Source organism: Nyctibius grandis, chromosome 5 (assembly GCF_013368605.1).
Source record: "Nyctibius grandis isolate bNycGra1 chromosome 5, bNycGra1.pri, whole genome shotgun sequence".
Classification (NCBI taxonomy): Eukaryota; Metazoa; Chordata; class Aves; order Nyctibiiformes; family Nyctibiidae; genus Nyctibius; species Nyctibius grandis.
Genome location: NC_090662.1, coordinates 45,386,977 through 45,402,680, shown reverse-complemented (window position 1 = coordinate 45,402,680; position 15,704 = coordinate 45,386,977). Strand labels below are relative to the sequence as shown.

The window sequence follows — 15,704 nt, the reverse complement described above, 5'->3', positions numbered from 1 at the left end:
CTTTTCAGCTCTGTCTGACTTCTGCAGTTGGACTTGGCTGCAGTTCCATTTGTGAGCATTTTGAAACCGTGTATGTTAGTGCATTTTCTAAGCATATTAATTATTAAGGTACTGGGAACTGATATCAAAAGGATAAAAAGCTTCCTGAGATGTTAGTCTAAGGTCATCTAATGAGTGATACTAATTATGTATTCTGTCTGAATTTATTTTCAGTGAGGGGAGAAGAGGAGAAAGGAATTTTTTTGTGTGTATGTGTAGTATGTGGTGGCTAATGGAGTGCAGCTTTCCTTTGTCATGTACAGAACATGCAAATAAAAGCACTTCCAACTGCTTAAAAGTACCTCTGTGTCCTTTCAGGAGTCAAATGCATTGCAAGGAATTAAAAGGGTTTCTAAGAGCTTTGGGCACTGAGTGTGTGGAGAGCAGAAACCTCTTTAGTATCACAGGCTGATGCTCAAGAGTTATGATAAACTTTAGCCTAGAATCACACCATGGAGAAAAATCCTTATTTTTATTAAATGTTACAGATTCCTTTTGATCTAACAGCCTTCGGTTGTGTGTCAGCTGTCTCTTCAGCAATGTATATGGCTTTGAAGTAGTTAAAGCAATTGAGCATGCGTATACAAGTATCAGCAGGCATAATAAATCACAAGCTGTTGAAAAGGTGGAAAACTAGTGAATTTTTACAGCCAAACCATGTAATTAACTGTTTTACCACTGCAGGTTCAAGTGAAATATGAAGATGACTTGGTAGAGGGGAGGAAGATGAAGGAGGAAGCTTAAATTAGATTTTTTCCTTTTCCCTCCCTTTAGGGTGGTGAGACAGAGTCATATTTTGGCAAAAGGCACAGAGTCTGCCTCTCCTGTGTTGCTGTTGAGTTAAAGCAGAAGTTACTTAGTCAGGATACCCAGATAATGGCTTCCTTGGTTGGGAGATAGCTTCAGAGAGGGAAAATGTAACATTATCCATATTGAAATTCCTAATTTTATCTACCTAAAGATTTCAGTTTCACTTCTAAATGGAGAAAAGGGCATAAGAAGGAGAAATAGGCTTTTAATCTATTCTTGTTTACAGTTTAGCTACGTGAACAGTGTCGAGGGACCTGAGAGGGCACGGAGAGAAATAAAGGAAAAACCTTCAGGATTACATTGTTTCCTCAACCCCTGGATATCTAGCCACTTTTTAGTAAAATGAACATAACGTGGCAGAGAAGACTGTTGTGGAAGAACCTGTTAGGCTGGCAGAGTCGTGATTAGTAGTGGCTGCAGAACTGGCTGGCGCAGTGACTGGAGGCAGATGCGGACGAAGTGGTGTGAGTGGCTGGTGGTGGAGCCTCCTGTTAGTCTGCGCGACCCTGCTGTTACTGTACAGGACACGGAAACGTCCTGATACCAGGGTCAGCAGAGCGTTCCTGGGCAGGGTCATAGCCCTGACTCTGAAACGTGAGATAACAGACCCATTAAGTGGGCAAGATAGGTCTGTAATGAGAGGATACAGTTCCTTCTGTGTGCAAGGGGAGTTTTTCTACTGCAGCTTTCTCTTGATTTTAATTAGAAAAATTAAAATGCATATTCTAAAGAGATTTGGACCAAGGTAGTTTGCTCTGTTTTGTAGCTAAGAAGATAGATTTGGAGAAGTGAAGTGGAGCTGTGTTTATTCAAAAAAAAAAAAAAAAAAAAAGAGATAAAAAAAGAAGAAAAAAAGTGGTGTTCTCCCTTCTTGCATTTCCTCCTCCTTGCCTTTAAGTTTTTCAGCTGCTCTTTTTGTTCCTTCCGGGACATCTGGACAAGGACTACTTCAGCTGAGAGAAGTGTGAGACACAGTAATGGATAAATGGAGACAGGGGCCTGAAGTACATGGCGGGCTCATCCAGTTTCTCCCCCTCCCTGTGCTCAAGTGAATGGAGTTTTTCACTTCTTGTACAAAAGAAGTGGAAGTTATGTATCACATATAATGGTTTCTATTGATGCCTCATTTTTTTTTTCAGTTACATCTTTTTTCCTTGGCATGAATTGGAACACTAGTCTGTTAAGAGGCATGAAGAAATTCTAGTGATTCATAGGATCCTGGAGGCTATTATGTTTCGTAATGAGAAGAATTATTTTTAGTGTTTTCTGTATGTGTCTTAGTGTACGTATCTATAGGTACTAATGCACATACACTCTGCACAGTTAAAACCTTTCATAGGGATTATAAAATACTTCAGTCTACTGTATTATCCTTGAGCCAACGTAAACTGAAATTACTGAGCCGCAAATAGTAAGTACGCTGCTTTGCATAAGCAGCTGGAATAAAACAGTATTATTTGAGGATTAATCAATTCACACTACTATTGATTTAATTATGTGGCATGCGTTTCACTTTGTGAGAAACCTGTAGTATGGAGTAAGGGAGACGCAAAACCAATTCTTAGTGTCTTATTTTTTTACTTTCCAGCAAACAGAGTAGGTTTCAAAACTTATTTTGTCAGAAGTAAGGATGATGGGGAAAATGGGATCAGCAGAGAAGCACCAGACATGAAGGAAATTCCACATATGGAAGAGGGTGGCCATGCATGCTAGTCATCAGGGCAAAGAAGCAGGCTATCTAATGAGCCGTGGATGAAGGAGGCTAGGGAGAGACTTATTTGACTTTATTCTGGTAGCCATCAGCAGAGCAGTTTGGATCAACTGACTTCTAGACTTGAAGCACAATTTACTGGGATTTTTTATGTTTAAAATTTAAGTTGGATCATTTAAGTGTTTCATTCATTGCATAAAATGTTTGGAGCATTAATAATAAAAAAACCCTTTTTGTGGAGCTTATTTTGTGCAACTCTTCAGGAGTCAGGCTGGTTTGTATATAAAATACGGCAGAGTCTTAGAGAAGAAAAAGCTATCACCTCACCTTGTAAATAAAAATAAGAAATGAAGGTGTAGAAGCCACGGCAATCAGTTTATGAAAACTAGCTAGGTAAGTTGCCTAAACAGGAAAATTCAACACGACTGTGTAATGCAAAACGTCAGCTCCCTTTTCATGATTCTTGTAGTGTGCCACAATATACAAATAGGGAAGCCACATAGCTCACAAGCTGTGCTTTGTGCAATATGAATTTGGACTTGAAAGACTAACAGGAAAAGTAATTGATTTAATGATCCTTAAAACTTAAATTATCCCATTTTGTGTGCTGGATGAGTAGGACCAAAGCTGAGATGTACAAAAGTGAGATGTGGTGTAGTTATGGGAGAAGAGGAGCTGAAGCAAAGCCGTTCTGCTTTAAGCGTCCTAAATGGATTTGACGAGAGGAGTATAGTGTTGCTTGGCTTGCTGCTGAGTTGGCAGCCTCTGTCTCTTCACTTCGTTTTTCACATGTCGCCCTTCGTTTGTTTCTGTTTTTCCTTTTGTATCTTACTCATCAGAATGTGAGGTAAAAGGCTGTTACTGCAACACTCTTGTTCCAACCAGCTAATGCTAACCAGCTTCACAGAGACATAATCCTTACACAAACACCTTAACTCATGAAGGAAGGAGGGTCCAGTGCGACGTAGGTTTTCTTCATGTGCTGGATTTCATCTGTATTTTCTTCAAGAGCTGATGGCCGAAAGCTTGCCGGAATGCTTCATTGGAGGATATAACGATCTCTCTACTGCTTTACCAGGTTTGTTTGGTCTTGCATTTCTTAAAATGTACAGAAGAGAATATAAGTTCCACCTCAAAATTTTCAGCTTGAATTCAAGTAATGTGCTGAGATGTTGGCAGAAATCAGAAAGAATATTGCTTGCGTGCATTTAGATAACACCTCTTTGTACTGGCAAGATTTATAGATAGGCAAGTGAGTAAGCTTACACCGCAGCAAATCTCTCTTTAGAAGGCATTCATGTATTTGATACCTGACTGCAATATTGTTTTAGTTGTTTGGTCTCTTATGACTGAAGTTCTGTGATGTGGTTTATAAACGCCTTCCTCCCTTGTACTTTCTGCTCCCCCGGCACACAATGGACTTGCTGTAAAATAGTACGGTACAGCAGGAGGCTTTAATTTAGCTATAACTACTGGAGAATCTGCATGCTTGTCATCAGTGGTTTTGACATAAAATGACAGATAGAATGAGTTAGAGCTAAAAGCATAGCCTTGCTAAACTCTGTAGCGCAAGATTTTTAGGACATTAACACCAGAAAGGGCTTGAATCTCCTTTTGCTCAGATTTATTGTCTCCTGAAATCAGTACTGAATATTGAAATGAATTTCTAGAGTTCCATTGTCCATAATGTGTACTTCTGACATAGGTACCTGAATTTCCAGCAGTTTACTTCAGGAAACCTCAGTGCCTGAAAATGGGTTACAATGTCACCTCTTCCTGAAAGGGGACATTGTAGAAATTGTACATTCTTACCAGAATTACTCTGTATGTGTGATTTGTCTTATGCATGCGCCCATACGCACTTTGTTGCGTAGTCCCATGGGGCCAGAATGCTGGGGATGGTAGATGGGGGCGCAGGGGAATAAAATAGTTTTCACTTTTTATTGTATGCCTGCTGCAGAACGGCTCACTGAGTTTGTAGCCCTGGCTCTGAGCCGTGGAAAAGAGTTGGGGTGCAGAGCATAGGGGGAGGTTGCAGGCTGGTGATGAGGGAGCTGTCTGCGTCTCTGGCTGGTGCTGGCTTGGAGAATCGCTGGAGCAGCATGTTCAGCCGCAGGCAGCTGGGGGCAGTTGCTTGGGTCACCATGTTCTATTAAACCTCATGTTTTTCACTGTAACGTTTCCTTTCACTGAGCTTCAGGAAATGATTAGCCTTCTACCAAGAATCTAACACTGAGTTTTATTCAAGCTGCTGAGGAAATAAAGATCTCAAGGCTTGAAAGTGTGGAGTTGGCAACTAGACAGATCCTCCCTACCTTTAAAATAAACAGATAGAGTCCGTTAATTACTGAAACAAAAAGGGATTAGTTTCCTATTTGCTTCCTTCCCGTACAGAATTCTACATTAAAGCTGATAGCTGTCTGTAAGTGGACAATGAATGACTTCTTAAAATGCAGAACAAATGGAAAACAGTTCTAAATGAAAAAAAAGAAATCAAGTGTGGACATATAACTAAAAAAAGTTTTATCTTTTGGAATCTTCCATATATCTGAAGAGTTTAAACAATATTGATATGCTGGCAGGTATAGTCTTTCAGTTTGGTTTAATTAAGGAGCAGTTATTGCCTGTCTAAAAGATACTCATATTTATTTACAGTAAGGACATTCTTTGATTATTATTGTTTATTTTATATGGTGTTTGCAAAAGAAAACATGACCATGAGAAAATATATAAAAGGACTTTGCTTGCTTTTCTGATTACTTCAGTTTCAAAATCCATGAAGGAATCTGAATAAGTTAATATGGGATTGTATTCTTAAAACTGGTTGTCAGCAAGCTTTTGAAAATCAGTCAGTTAAAAAGACTGTTGTCTCCTGTGTTCAATTTGTTAAAAAGATTTTTACTTTTTTTTCCTGCTGTGTTTATTGTATAACACCAGTATTGATATCTCCTGCTAAGTATAGTTCATAGTTCTTCCAGAAGCATGTAGTTTTTCAGCTCAGCATTCATTCTTCACACTGCACATGCACAGTAGCAATTAAATCAGTCTGTTCCTTGCTTTTCATTTGGAAGTCAGTAATATTGTTGCTTGACTTGCTATTTGTGATCTTTTCATGCACTGCATTGTTTTTTTTACTGCTGCTTCTGTTTCTTGGAAAAAAGCCTCCAGTGGATAGCATTCTTTCTTTCTTTTGGATAAAATAGGTCTGGCATTAAAAAGTAACGTTTTTCTGATGTATTTTTCTCAGATGTCCTAATTGCAGGTGGTATTGTTGAGAGGTACAAAAAACAGTATTTGAGATGTAGGAGGGTTATGTGGTTGATTTTGGTTTTTCCCTCCCGCAGGATTGATTAAAGAGACAGATTGCAGAGGTGCAACTTTAAAGAATGATACCCATGTTATGCTTCAAAATTGAAATCTCTTAACTAAACAGTTTTGTTTTAAAATGTACCCTACCATAGACTTCATCCTAAATATTATTTAACACTAATCTTACAATGTATATACCCCCCCAGTTTTTGGTTGAGAGACAATGTTTGGAGGATTTTTTTTCTTTGGTAGATGGACAACGTGTTCCAGCTCAGTCTCTAAAGCAGCATAATTTGGTTTTGTTTCATGGGCATCTTGCACGTATAGAGTTCTGGTTGTTCCAGTTGCATGCAGTTGTCAGGCTCCTGCATCTGTCTGAAAGCTCATCATGAGTTTTCATGTAGATTTCTGTCTGCAAGTTTTGGAAGGGCTTGCTGAGTGCTCACAGTAGGAACGTACTAATGGACAGTTTCCCTTGGCTTCTGAGGTCATACCATGAAGTGCAGCTGACTGCACTGGGGCTGGGATCAGCTTTCAGAGCCCGTGGGGCCTGTGATGTTAGGACAAGGAAAGCCACACTGGGAGAAAGTCCATTAAGACATAGTATTGCTCTGAACACAGTCCCTGATGTCCAGAACTGTTTAGAGGCCTCAGTAGTGGAACTTGTATTTAAAATAAAAAGAGTGAAAATCATCTGCAAGTGTCTTTAATATTGTGAGCTCAGTCTGCAGGTCTGAAGGTTGATTCAAACTGCACTTGCTTGCTGTCCCCTAACTCTGAAAATTGCTGTAATGAGATGAGGTAGAAAACGATAGGCAAATCCAAGAGGTTTAATACAGAGGAAATTACAGAAAGGGACTGCATCTTCAACACCTGAATTTCTGCATTGTGAAATGTGAGCTCAGGTTATCTTATTTAAAAGTTACTGATTGAATTACAGGATGGTAAACAGTAAGTAACCTAAAATACTAAGCGTCAAACCACTGCTGATAAACACTGAAAAACTTGAAACACGTTCTTTTATTAGACCCTGCCTCTAGCCTTCGTACCCTGGCAGTCTCTGCTCCGGACACTGACTTCAATGGCTTTTGTGTGGTGCAGTTTTCAGTACCTCTGAGGCAAACAAAACTACAAAGAGAGCAGTAACACAAAGCATCATTTAGAAGCACAGTTCACTTGGCTTTGCTGTTGTCTTTGTCAGAAATCCAATAGAGAAATTTGATTTTCGTAACTGGTAGCGAGGAAGGGAGAAACAGTATTTCTCATTATTGATTCTATGAATATAATTGTTCTGATGTTGTTATTTCCTTGACCAAGTATTTCCAGCAGCAAAGTGTGTATCATCCTCGGCTTGGGCCCATATATAGCGTTTTGTGACGTTTCAGTACAAATTCCCTGCAGGTGTTAGCATCAAACTGTTTCTGTCAGAAAGAGTAAGACTGCTTATGGTATTGAGGTCCCTCCATCTTAATAGAGGCTCCCTGGAAAACAATGACTTTACACTGGGTAGGCTATGTCTGGATCAGCACTTGAATTATGATTTATTTTTTATAACATACATTATCACATGGGGAGAAAAGGCTTCTGTCTGTAGAAGGGATAAGGTCACTCAGAATACAGAGGGGAAGGTTACAATTAGGATGGTGTGGGATGTGAGGCTGACTGGTTGGGTTTCCTCACAGACCGAGACGGAGCTGTGCAAGGTATTCCAGGATCTGCAGCACCCTGACTTGGGTTCCGTAACAAAAGCCCCTCAGACAGCCCTTTGCTGTGCATGTGAGTAAGGAAGGGAACAGTGAGTGTGGGGGGTTGTTATAATCACAAGCACGCACACCTCTTGGGCTCCAGATACTGGAAGCAAGGAGGGTGAAGTTCAGGGAAATGCACTGAGCTTTGCTCTCATGTCTGATTCTCTGGGACATAGTACTTCATTCGGTTTCATTGGTGATACCAATAAAATAAAAACCTATGTGTGTTAGATAAGATGTGCAAAGCCCTTAAAGCTGCTGTGATGTAGACAGCAAGCTGTGAATTATAGCTTCTCTTCTGTAAGAACAATCCTGACTTAGCACTTGGTTGTTCATTCCCATTGCTAAGTCTTTTATATATACATATAAATAAACAAATAAAAACTGGAAAGCCATTAGAAAATGCTTGTATTGCATTTTCAGTGGAACTTGATTCCTAATTGAGAATTTCTTTTGGGTGTGGGGGTGAGGAGAAAACCTCATTACTATGATTCTGGTGTGCGTTTGACTGCCTAAGACTGGCATCAAATCTAATAACTTTTCAGTGAACTAAAGCAGTTCTGTCCTCTAAGGCTTAAAGCAACCTCTTTTTCGTTTCAGCAGCTGATGACTGGTGCTGTAGAAAATGTGCTTTTGTATTTGGTGTTATATAGGAAATGTGGCTTCTGACCTCTGGATCATGACATGCCTTTTTGGGATTTTCTGGATTCCCTAGTACTACAAATCTTCTGCCTGTCTAGGTACTTCTTCCCTGTGGTCAAGTAGCCTTCTGCATTAGAGGTTTCCATTAGCCAAACAAACCCATCACAGATGTGTTGGAAGAATTTCAAAAGGATGGGTTTAATGACCTATGAAATATCATTGTATTGCAGTATATAATTTTCAAAAATCTGATCTTAAAAAAGAATCTCTGTAAAATGTAATAGATATAATCAAAAAAACCCCAAAAGCCTAATTACCAAACCAAAACTAAAAGGAGTCTCTGATTTCTCATGTAACCTGAAGACCAACTTAAAGCTTCTATAACTTAGTGAAACTTCCCAAGATGTGTATTTGTGATAGATGAATCAGTCCTGCCTTAGAGTTTCTGGGTATTGCAAGTTGTGTAAGGACAAAGGTACTAATTTAAAAAAAAACAAACTACTCAAGACTGCTCCAGAGAATTAATAAAAATTCTTTTAAAACTCATAAAGTCTCCCCACACGCTCCGCTGAAGAATGTGAGATCAAACTGTTTCTCTGATAGATCTTCTTATTTTAGAGGTCCAAGTATGAATTGCTATTCCAAAGTTGGGAAGGTTTTCAGACGGGATCTCAGGAGAGCTTTGGGCATCTGTCTGGGCAATGTACCTGCTGATGCAATGCCCTCTGGTGGGCTAAAGCCCTAGGGTACTCCTGTCACAGCCTTTTCAGCTGCAGGGATTATTCCTGAAATTCATGTATGACTTCATATTTATCTGCCTCCTATGTAGAGGGCATGCAAATGACGGCATTTTTTCTTACTCATATAAATGCATTGTGCAATTTGTTTTACTCCTGTTAATAAAAGCTTTATGCTACCTCCAACCTCTTCAAAGAAAATGAATCACTGAGATTTTTTGTCTCTGTTGCTCATTTTCTGTCACACGTAGCAGCTGTGCAGCAGGGCTCATGCCAGTTGTGACCCCCCCCCTTTTCGTTATCACACATATACTGACTACCGCCATTGTCTCACTTTGCTTTTTGGATACTGAGAAAGTGTGGGGTTTGTACTGTGAGTCACTCAGAAGATAAATGTGGGATTTCAACGTCTGTTTTAATATAAAGCCTTGCAGTTATGCTTATGCAGTGTCAAGTTGAAAGTATAAATTCAACGCTAATGTAAGCAGCCTTTTTCATTTTCTTACAAAAAACTGACTGGCGATCTTAATCAGTGTTTTAGATTTGCTTTCATGCAGATGGTATTTAACAATTGTTTCTAGCTACAGAAATTAACAAATCAAAAAAGGCTTTATTTAGTGTTCTGCTCTGTGCATGCATGTATGCAGATAGGGGAGAATGAGAAGATTAAAGGACAAATGTTTGCACACCATATTTACGATTCATCAGGTTATTGGATCGAGTGCAGCACCATCCAAATACAGTGGACTGTTCTCACCTCTTTGTGGGTATTAAATTAGTTTGTATTGTAGTAGCTGGTATGTTTTCATCTGATGTGATGGGCTGGTATGTATATGTTGTTTGAAAATCCAATTTGCTTGCACTTTTTTATGCTAAAGACAATTTGCAAATTTATTTCAAAGGCTAGCTCATATAAAATGTTATGTCTTTGAATCATTTGCAACAATGCTGTCTTTTCTTTAAGGTTTTGACAAAGGGAAGGACGATGTGTCACAAAGCAAGGAGGATACGGCGCATTCTATGTCAAAAAGCAAGGTAAGGAAAGCAGCCTCCTAATCCGGCTTAAAAATGTCAATGTGCAAAGGAGTTGAGTGCATTTTTAATTAAATGCAAAGGTATTTAACTTTTGTTGTAGGTAATCATGAAGATTACCCTTCAGATTTAGTGACAGATAAAGATTAAAGGGAATTTCTTAATGTAGTTCTCAGGATGACATCACATGAAAATCTACAGTTTGAATTAGTGAAAATGAAACGCGGAGTCTTCTCGCAGTCATCTTGGGGTGGGATGTTGCCTCGCCAAATGTAATGATGGATGGAGGTCAACTTTTGCTATGGCACAGAGTTTAAAATCCTTTTAAGCTGTAGATGAAGATGCTGTTCACTGAGCTGTAGCGTATCTTCTTCTAAGAATGTTAAAGAAACTGTAATTGGAAAAGATTTAGTTTAATGGCTTAAACTGCCCGAGTGAAACATAGTTAAGTGTAATCTGTTGTCCTGTCTGTTGCAAGGGCTTCTGTACCTCAGAATTCAAGTATAAATGCCCATTTTGTTGAGGCAGCGGGAGTATGAAGGAAAACATGTTCAGTAGAATGTGAAACTACATATAATTGCTATGCATGTTTATGCTTTCTGGTAGTCTTGATAATAGAAGTGGAAAAGGCAGGAGCCAGGCAAATTCATATTCATCATTGTGTAGTCCCAAGGTGAAAAAGGCTCACTGAGATGCACTGAAAACTGAATAGTGTCCGAAGTGGTGTTGGGAGATGGACACTGCAGTGACCAAAACCGTAGCATCTTGGGGTGGCTCAGCTTTAAAAAGGAAGAAAACATGAACTACCCGAGCAACCAAAAGGACTCTTTTTATGTAGTGATGCCAGGTCTTTTCTCTTCCAAGCTGTGTTTTGTTCTGATCACAATTATTTACGTGAGCAGTTTGCAATAGCATTCTTATTCAGAGTAAGACGTTCTTTTCTGGTGGTATTGAAATAGTATGCACATGATGAGAGATTTGTGTAAAAAGTCATTTTAGTAGCATAGAGAAAAATCTACCATAGCTGTCTTTTCCTTTCCCAAATCCTTTTAAATTTGTAGGTTACAGTTAGAGAAGCTGTCAGTTTTAGGGCATTGTATAGACCGCTCTGATGCAACCTTCTTTATTTGTTGTCCTATTGTAACTCTTAAAGTGCATGAACATTTTGGTCAGCAAAAGTGCCTGGCATGTTAACGCATTGAATTTTTATCTAGTGATTTTTATGTATTTAGAATCATAGAATCATAGAATGGTTTAGGTTGGAAGGGACCTTAAAGATCATCTATTTCCAACCCCCCTGCCACAGGCAGGGACACCTTTGCTCTAGACCAGGTTGCTCAAAGCCTCATCCAACCTGGCCTTAAACACGGCCAGGGAGGGGGCAGCCACAACTTCTCTGGACAACCTGTTCCAGTGTCTCACCACCCTCACAGTAAAGAATTTCATTCTAATATCTAATCTAAATCCACCCTCTTTCAGTATAAAACTATTCCCCCTCATCCTGTCACTACTTGTCCTTGTAAAAAGCCCCTCTCCCGCTTTCTTGTAGGCCCCCTTCCATTTAGAATGTGGAATTCCAGAAGAAAATATTTTCAATGTATCTCATAAAACAGGCATCTCTTTCTCTTCAAGACATTAAAATTAAAGAGTAGAGGGGGAGACTGCGTTTTGTGGAGGGGGAGGTTGTGTATAGTTTGATCGCTGAATGGAGTAGCTAAGTTAACTTATTTTTCTTATTTAGGCATCACAACAGGATAGAGTTTGAAGGCTTTAAATTACCCAGCTGTGTGGTTTTCTATTTTCTGCTAGGACGTCCACTGTTTTATACCGAGGCAAGCGTCATAACAGACACTTATACAGATTGTCAGGGCACAGCAGGCGTGGGCTGCTCTATAGCGAAGGTGAGGACCTGAGCTTGACCACAGCTGGCTCCCAGGGGAAGTGGGGGAGATGCCTGCCTCTCGCTGCTTTCACACGGCTCTTTCCATAGCCCTCTGCTGCGAGGTTAGCACTGCAGTCTGTCGGGGCTGGCCCTGGGCACAGGCACTTACACCCCTAGGAGATGGGGGATTGCACTCAAGGTCTTGACACAAATTTTTCTGTGATAGTTCATGTGTCAGAGCCTTAAAGAGAAACATTAAAGAGGGATCGAAGGAAATCAAAGCAACTTAAAGGTTATGGTAGCATTTCCCTGCTTAAATGGTGTTGTCAGAATTGCACTGGGGTGAGCAGGTTAGCTTCTGCAGCTGATGCTGCAGTTCTGTGGTGTGTAGCTAAGCATTTCAAGCTGTGGGTGTCTTACATCTGACTTGGAGTCACAAAACTTTGTGTCTTTCAGCTTTCCTGCATCCTAAGAGCCTCACTTGTCAGGGAGACCAAGGAAGCATACTTTACCATCCAGCTTGCTCCTGGTCAAAGTATTTATGTTGGTCCAGAAACCTCTAAATCATTTTTGACTTGAAAATCAAGTTAATACTGTCTCTTTTAACTCGGGTTTATTTCAGGCTCTATTAATCATTTATCTTTGACTATCCAATTTGTTTTTTCTCTTCCTTATATTTATTTTTCTTGGTTCTTGTCTTTCTTAAGTCTTTGTGTGCTTTGCTGTTACTTTTATTTGTATCTTTCTACTATCAATGAAGAGACCAATATTCCTACTTCTCCTAATGCATATATTTCTTCATCCTTATTTTTGCAATTACTGTATGTGGGGCTTGATAAGACTAGTGGTTCCTTTATAACCCACAAATAAACTTCAGGCTAACAGAAGACAGTAATTGTCTGTTACAGCTGTGGAGGTAAAGTAGCAGCCCTTCTTTTTAAGTAAGGATGGAAAAGCAGTAATGAGACTTGCCCAGAATCTGATACTGAATGTACCTTGCTGGGAGTTGCAGTAGGTTCTCTTAAAATGTTTTCTTCTTTTACATTTTGATCCCATCCACTTTGTGTAGATACAGCATTGAGAAAGTTACTAGCTTAGAAATACATGAATCACTGATCTGTCTCATAATCTGTTGGGCAGGTAAATATGGACTTTTACTCAGTGTCATATTAGCGAGCTTTAAAACTGAGATACTGAGAAAATGAGTTTTTGTAACCTGTGATACTTACTGGTTTGGGGCTTTTATGTGCCTGACCTTTAGATTGCATTAGCTTTCTGTTAGTGAGCAACTAGAATATGAATGTTTTACTTAGGTTGCTCCATTAGAGCTTGCATAACGAGTTCATTGCCTCTTATGTGACAGTGATAAGCATTTTTCCCTCTTCTGTTATTACATTTAAAGTACTGTATTTTCTTTAACTTCCAGACAGAGGAATTAAATTTCAAGTTGTATGCTTGTCTTAAAGCTAAATTTTGAATGTTAAGAACATATCTTTAATACAAAATGAAGAGGTTTCCTTCATTTTTCCAAGATGTATATAGAAGTTAGAGAACATTTACTTATCATTGAAATGGTTTTGAGATAAAATTACTTTTTGCCAGTTATTGCACATACCTTTTTGACCCTAGCTATCTAAGTAGACTCCTGTAAAGTCTTAGTTCTGAATTAAAGGCGTCGAAGTAGGACCAAAGTTAAATTGCTTTGTTCGACTTGTAAATCTTTAATTTTTATTTATTTGGTTTGAACAACTTGCGTGTTAAGGAAAAGAGTGCTCAAGTGCACTGTTTTTATTATTGCAGTAAGTTTGCTCAAAATGTGCATATTTTTGACTGTCATTTTATAGTGCTCCAAAATAGAAATTTCGTGAATAGACTTTGCGTTGTAGTCTGAGATCTGAAATGAGTAGTCAGAAATGTTAAACAGCTTGAGAAGCAGTTCTCATAAACTGTCTTTAATTTACACAGTTTAGAAAGTTACATTGATTTTTGGTTTTGACTAGGCAGGAACTTTGGGTCCATCAGGCTTATATTTCAGTGCACAAAGAAATGCAACTCTCTGTAATTTGTCTGAGGTTGGTGGATACCTACTCAGTGTTCTCTGAGTTGCAAGAGGAATGACATAAGTCTGTGGTAGACTCCTCTTTTTGGTTTGGTTGTTTTTTTGGTTTTTTGTTTTTTTTTTTAATTAGAGCTCTGTATCCCAGGATGAATCTTTGGTGTCTCTAGTTCCCTTTCAACTTGTAGGCAACAGATGCCAAGGAATAACCTTTGAACCTTACAAGATGTGGGGAGAGGTGGGAGGGAGAAATTATGTGGTGCTGAGGCAGCATATTGTCCTGTCATGAGCAAGGACTTGGGCTTCATGAACAAAGCTGAGTTTTGTTCCCCTGTCTGTTGCCACTGTGAGCTTCTTGAAGGTGACTTGCAAAAAGTAATCAGAGTGTGGGGTTAGAGAGGAAGGAGCAGAACGAATGCCATTGATGGTCAGTTGTACTCTGATAACTTATAGAGCCCTGAATCGTAGATTGAAGAAGCTGTATTTTCCTTCATGGGTCACGGGGTAAGTGCCTCTATAGCAATCCATTCGGAGCAGCTGTCAAGTTATGAATGAAGATATTGGGATTCGTGTGTCATGGGAACATGGGAATGACTGCTGTGTTTGAACAGTGGGGTTCTCCTAAAACCTCCTCTCTCTGCTAAAATAATGCCTGACTAGTCAAGACTGCAACATATCAAGTAACAGGCTACACGGGCTAAATATTTACTGTATATAGTTCAGCTTCTTCTGGAGGAATCTCAGACTTCTTTCCCATAAAACCCATATGAAAAAGACTCCATAAATAGGTGGTGAACAGCTCATATTACAAGTTGTAGTTTGTTTTTTTGTTGATTGGGAGAAACTGTAGAGAAGTGAGTGGGAATGGGAACCTTACAAACATAACTGTGCACTTCAGACACTTTCTAAAGTGCCTGCAACAGTAATATATCCTTGTATCCATCATTGCCATTTATTTATTACATGTTTTGTGAATTTCAGTCTGAATCCAAGCTTTTCAATGGCTCTGAGAAGGACATCTCTTTATCTTCAAGCAAGCTTACAAAAAAAGAATCTCTCAAGGTGAACTAATTTCCAAGTAACTCCTCATGGACTATAAATGTGTTCACATACTTTTACCATATTCTCTATAACGAGAAGACAAAAATGCCAAGTAGTGATGAGACCTCTATGAAATATTTAAGTATTGTGAAAAGTAGTGGTGTTGATTCTCTTCAAATCTTACTGTACTGTTACGTGAGTATGGGCTTCTATAATGCAGCCTTTAAGGTGGCACAAGATTATAGGATAATTCAGAAGATTACAGGATAATTCAGGTTGGCAGAGACCTCAGGACATCTACATGCAATGAAGTGACAAACTGAATTATCAAAGTTACAATTTGCATGCAGTACCTGGGGTTTTTCTACTGCCTTCTTCCCCTTGTGTTGTAACAAGACCAAACTCCACTGTTTGGCAGATATCATGTCAGGAGAAACATAAAATTATTTGCCTCTAAAAGAGGGAGATACATTGCTGCAAATTTCTAATGGGGAGGCAAAGTAGTTGGTGGGTAAAGACCACTGATCAGATAACATACGTATAAATCCGAATCTGGCCCAAATTTCTTTTTGTACTTTACACCAGGAAAGAAAGGGGGTAAGGGGGGTTGTTTGGTTGGTTGGTTTTCCCCCTATGATTCTAACAAGAGTTTCAAAGTCCTCAGTCTTAAAAGCAAATTGCAGAAGAATATGAAATT

The 15,704-nt window shown here is 39.2% G+C and overlaps 1 protein-coding gene across 3 annotated transcripts in view; it reads left to right on the top strand.

Annotated features, from left to right (window-relative positions):
• The window catches only part of OSBPL8 (oxysterol binding protein like 8), a 106,247-nt gene that overhangs the window by 62,355 nt on the left and 28,188 nt on the right, over nucleotides 1-15,704 (top strand). For all 3 annotated transcript variants that reach the window (XM_068401414.1, XM_068401413.1, XM_068401412.1), the window contains 2 exons: nucleotides 9,961-10,031; nucleotides 14,948-15,028. In XM_068401414.1, coding sequence (XP_068257515.1) covers nucleotides 9,961-10,031; nucleotides 14,948-15,028 — 152 coding nt within the window. The remainder of the gene's footprint in view (nucleotides 1-9,960; nucleotides 10,032-14,947; nucleotides 15,029-15,704) is intronic.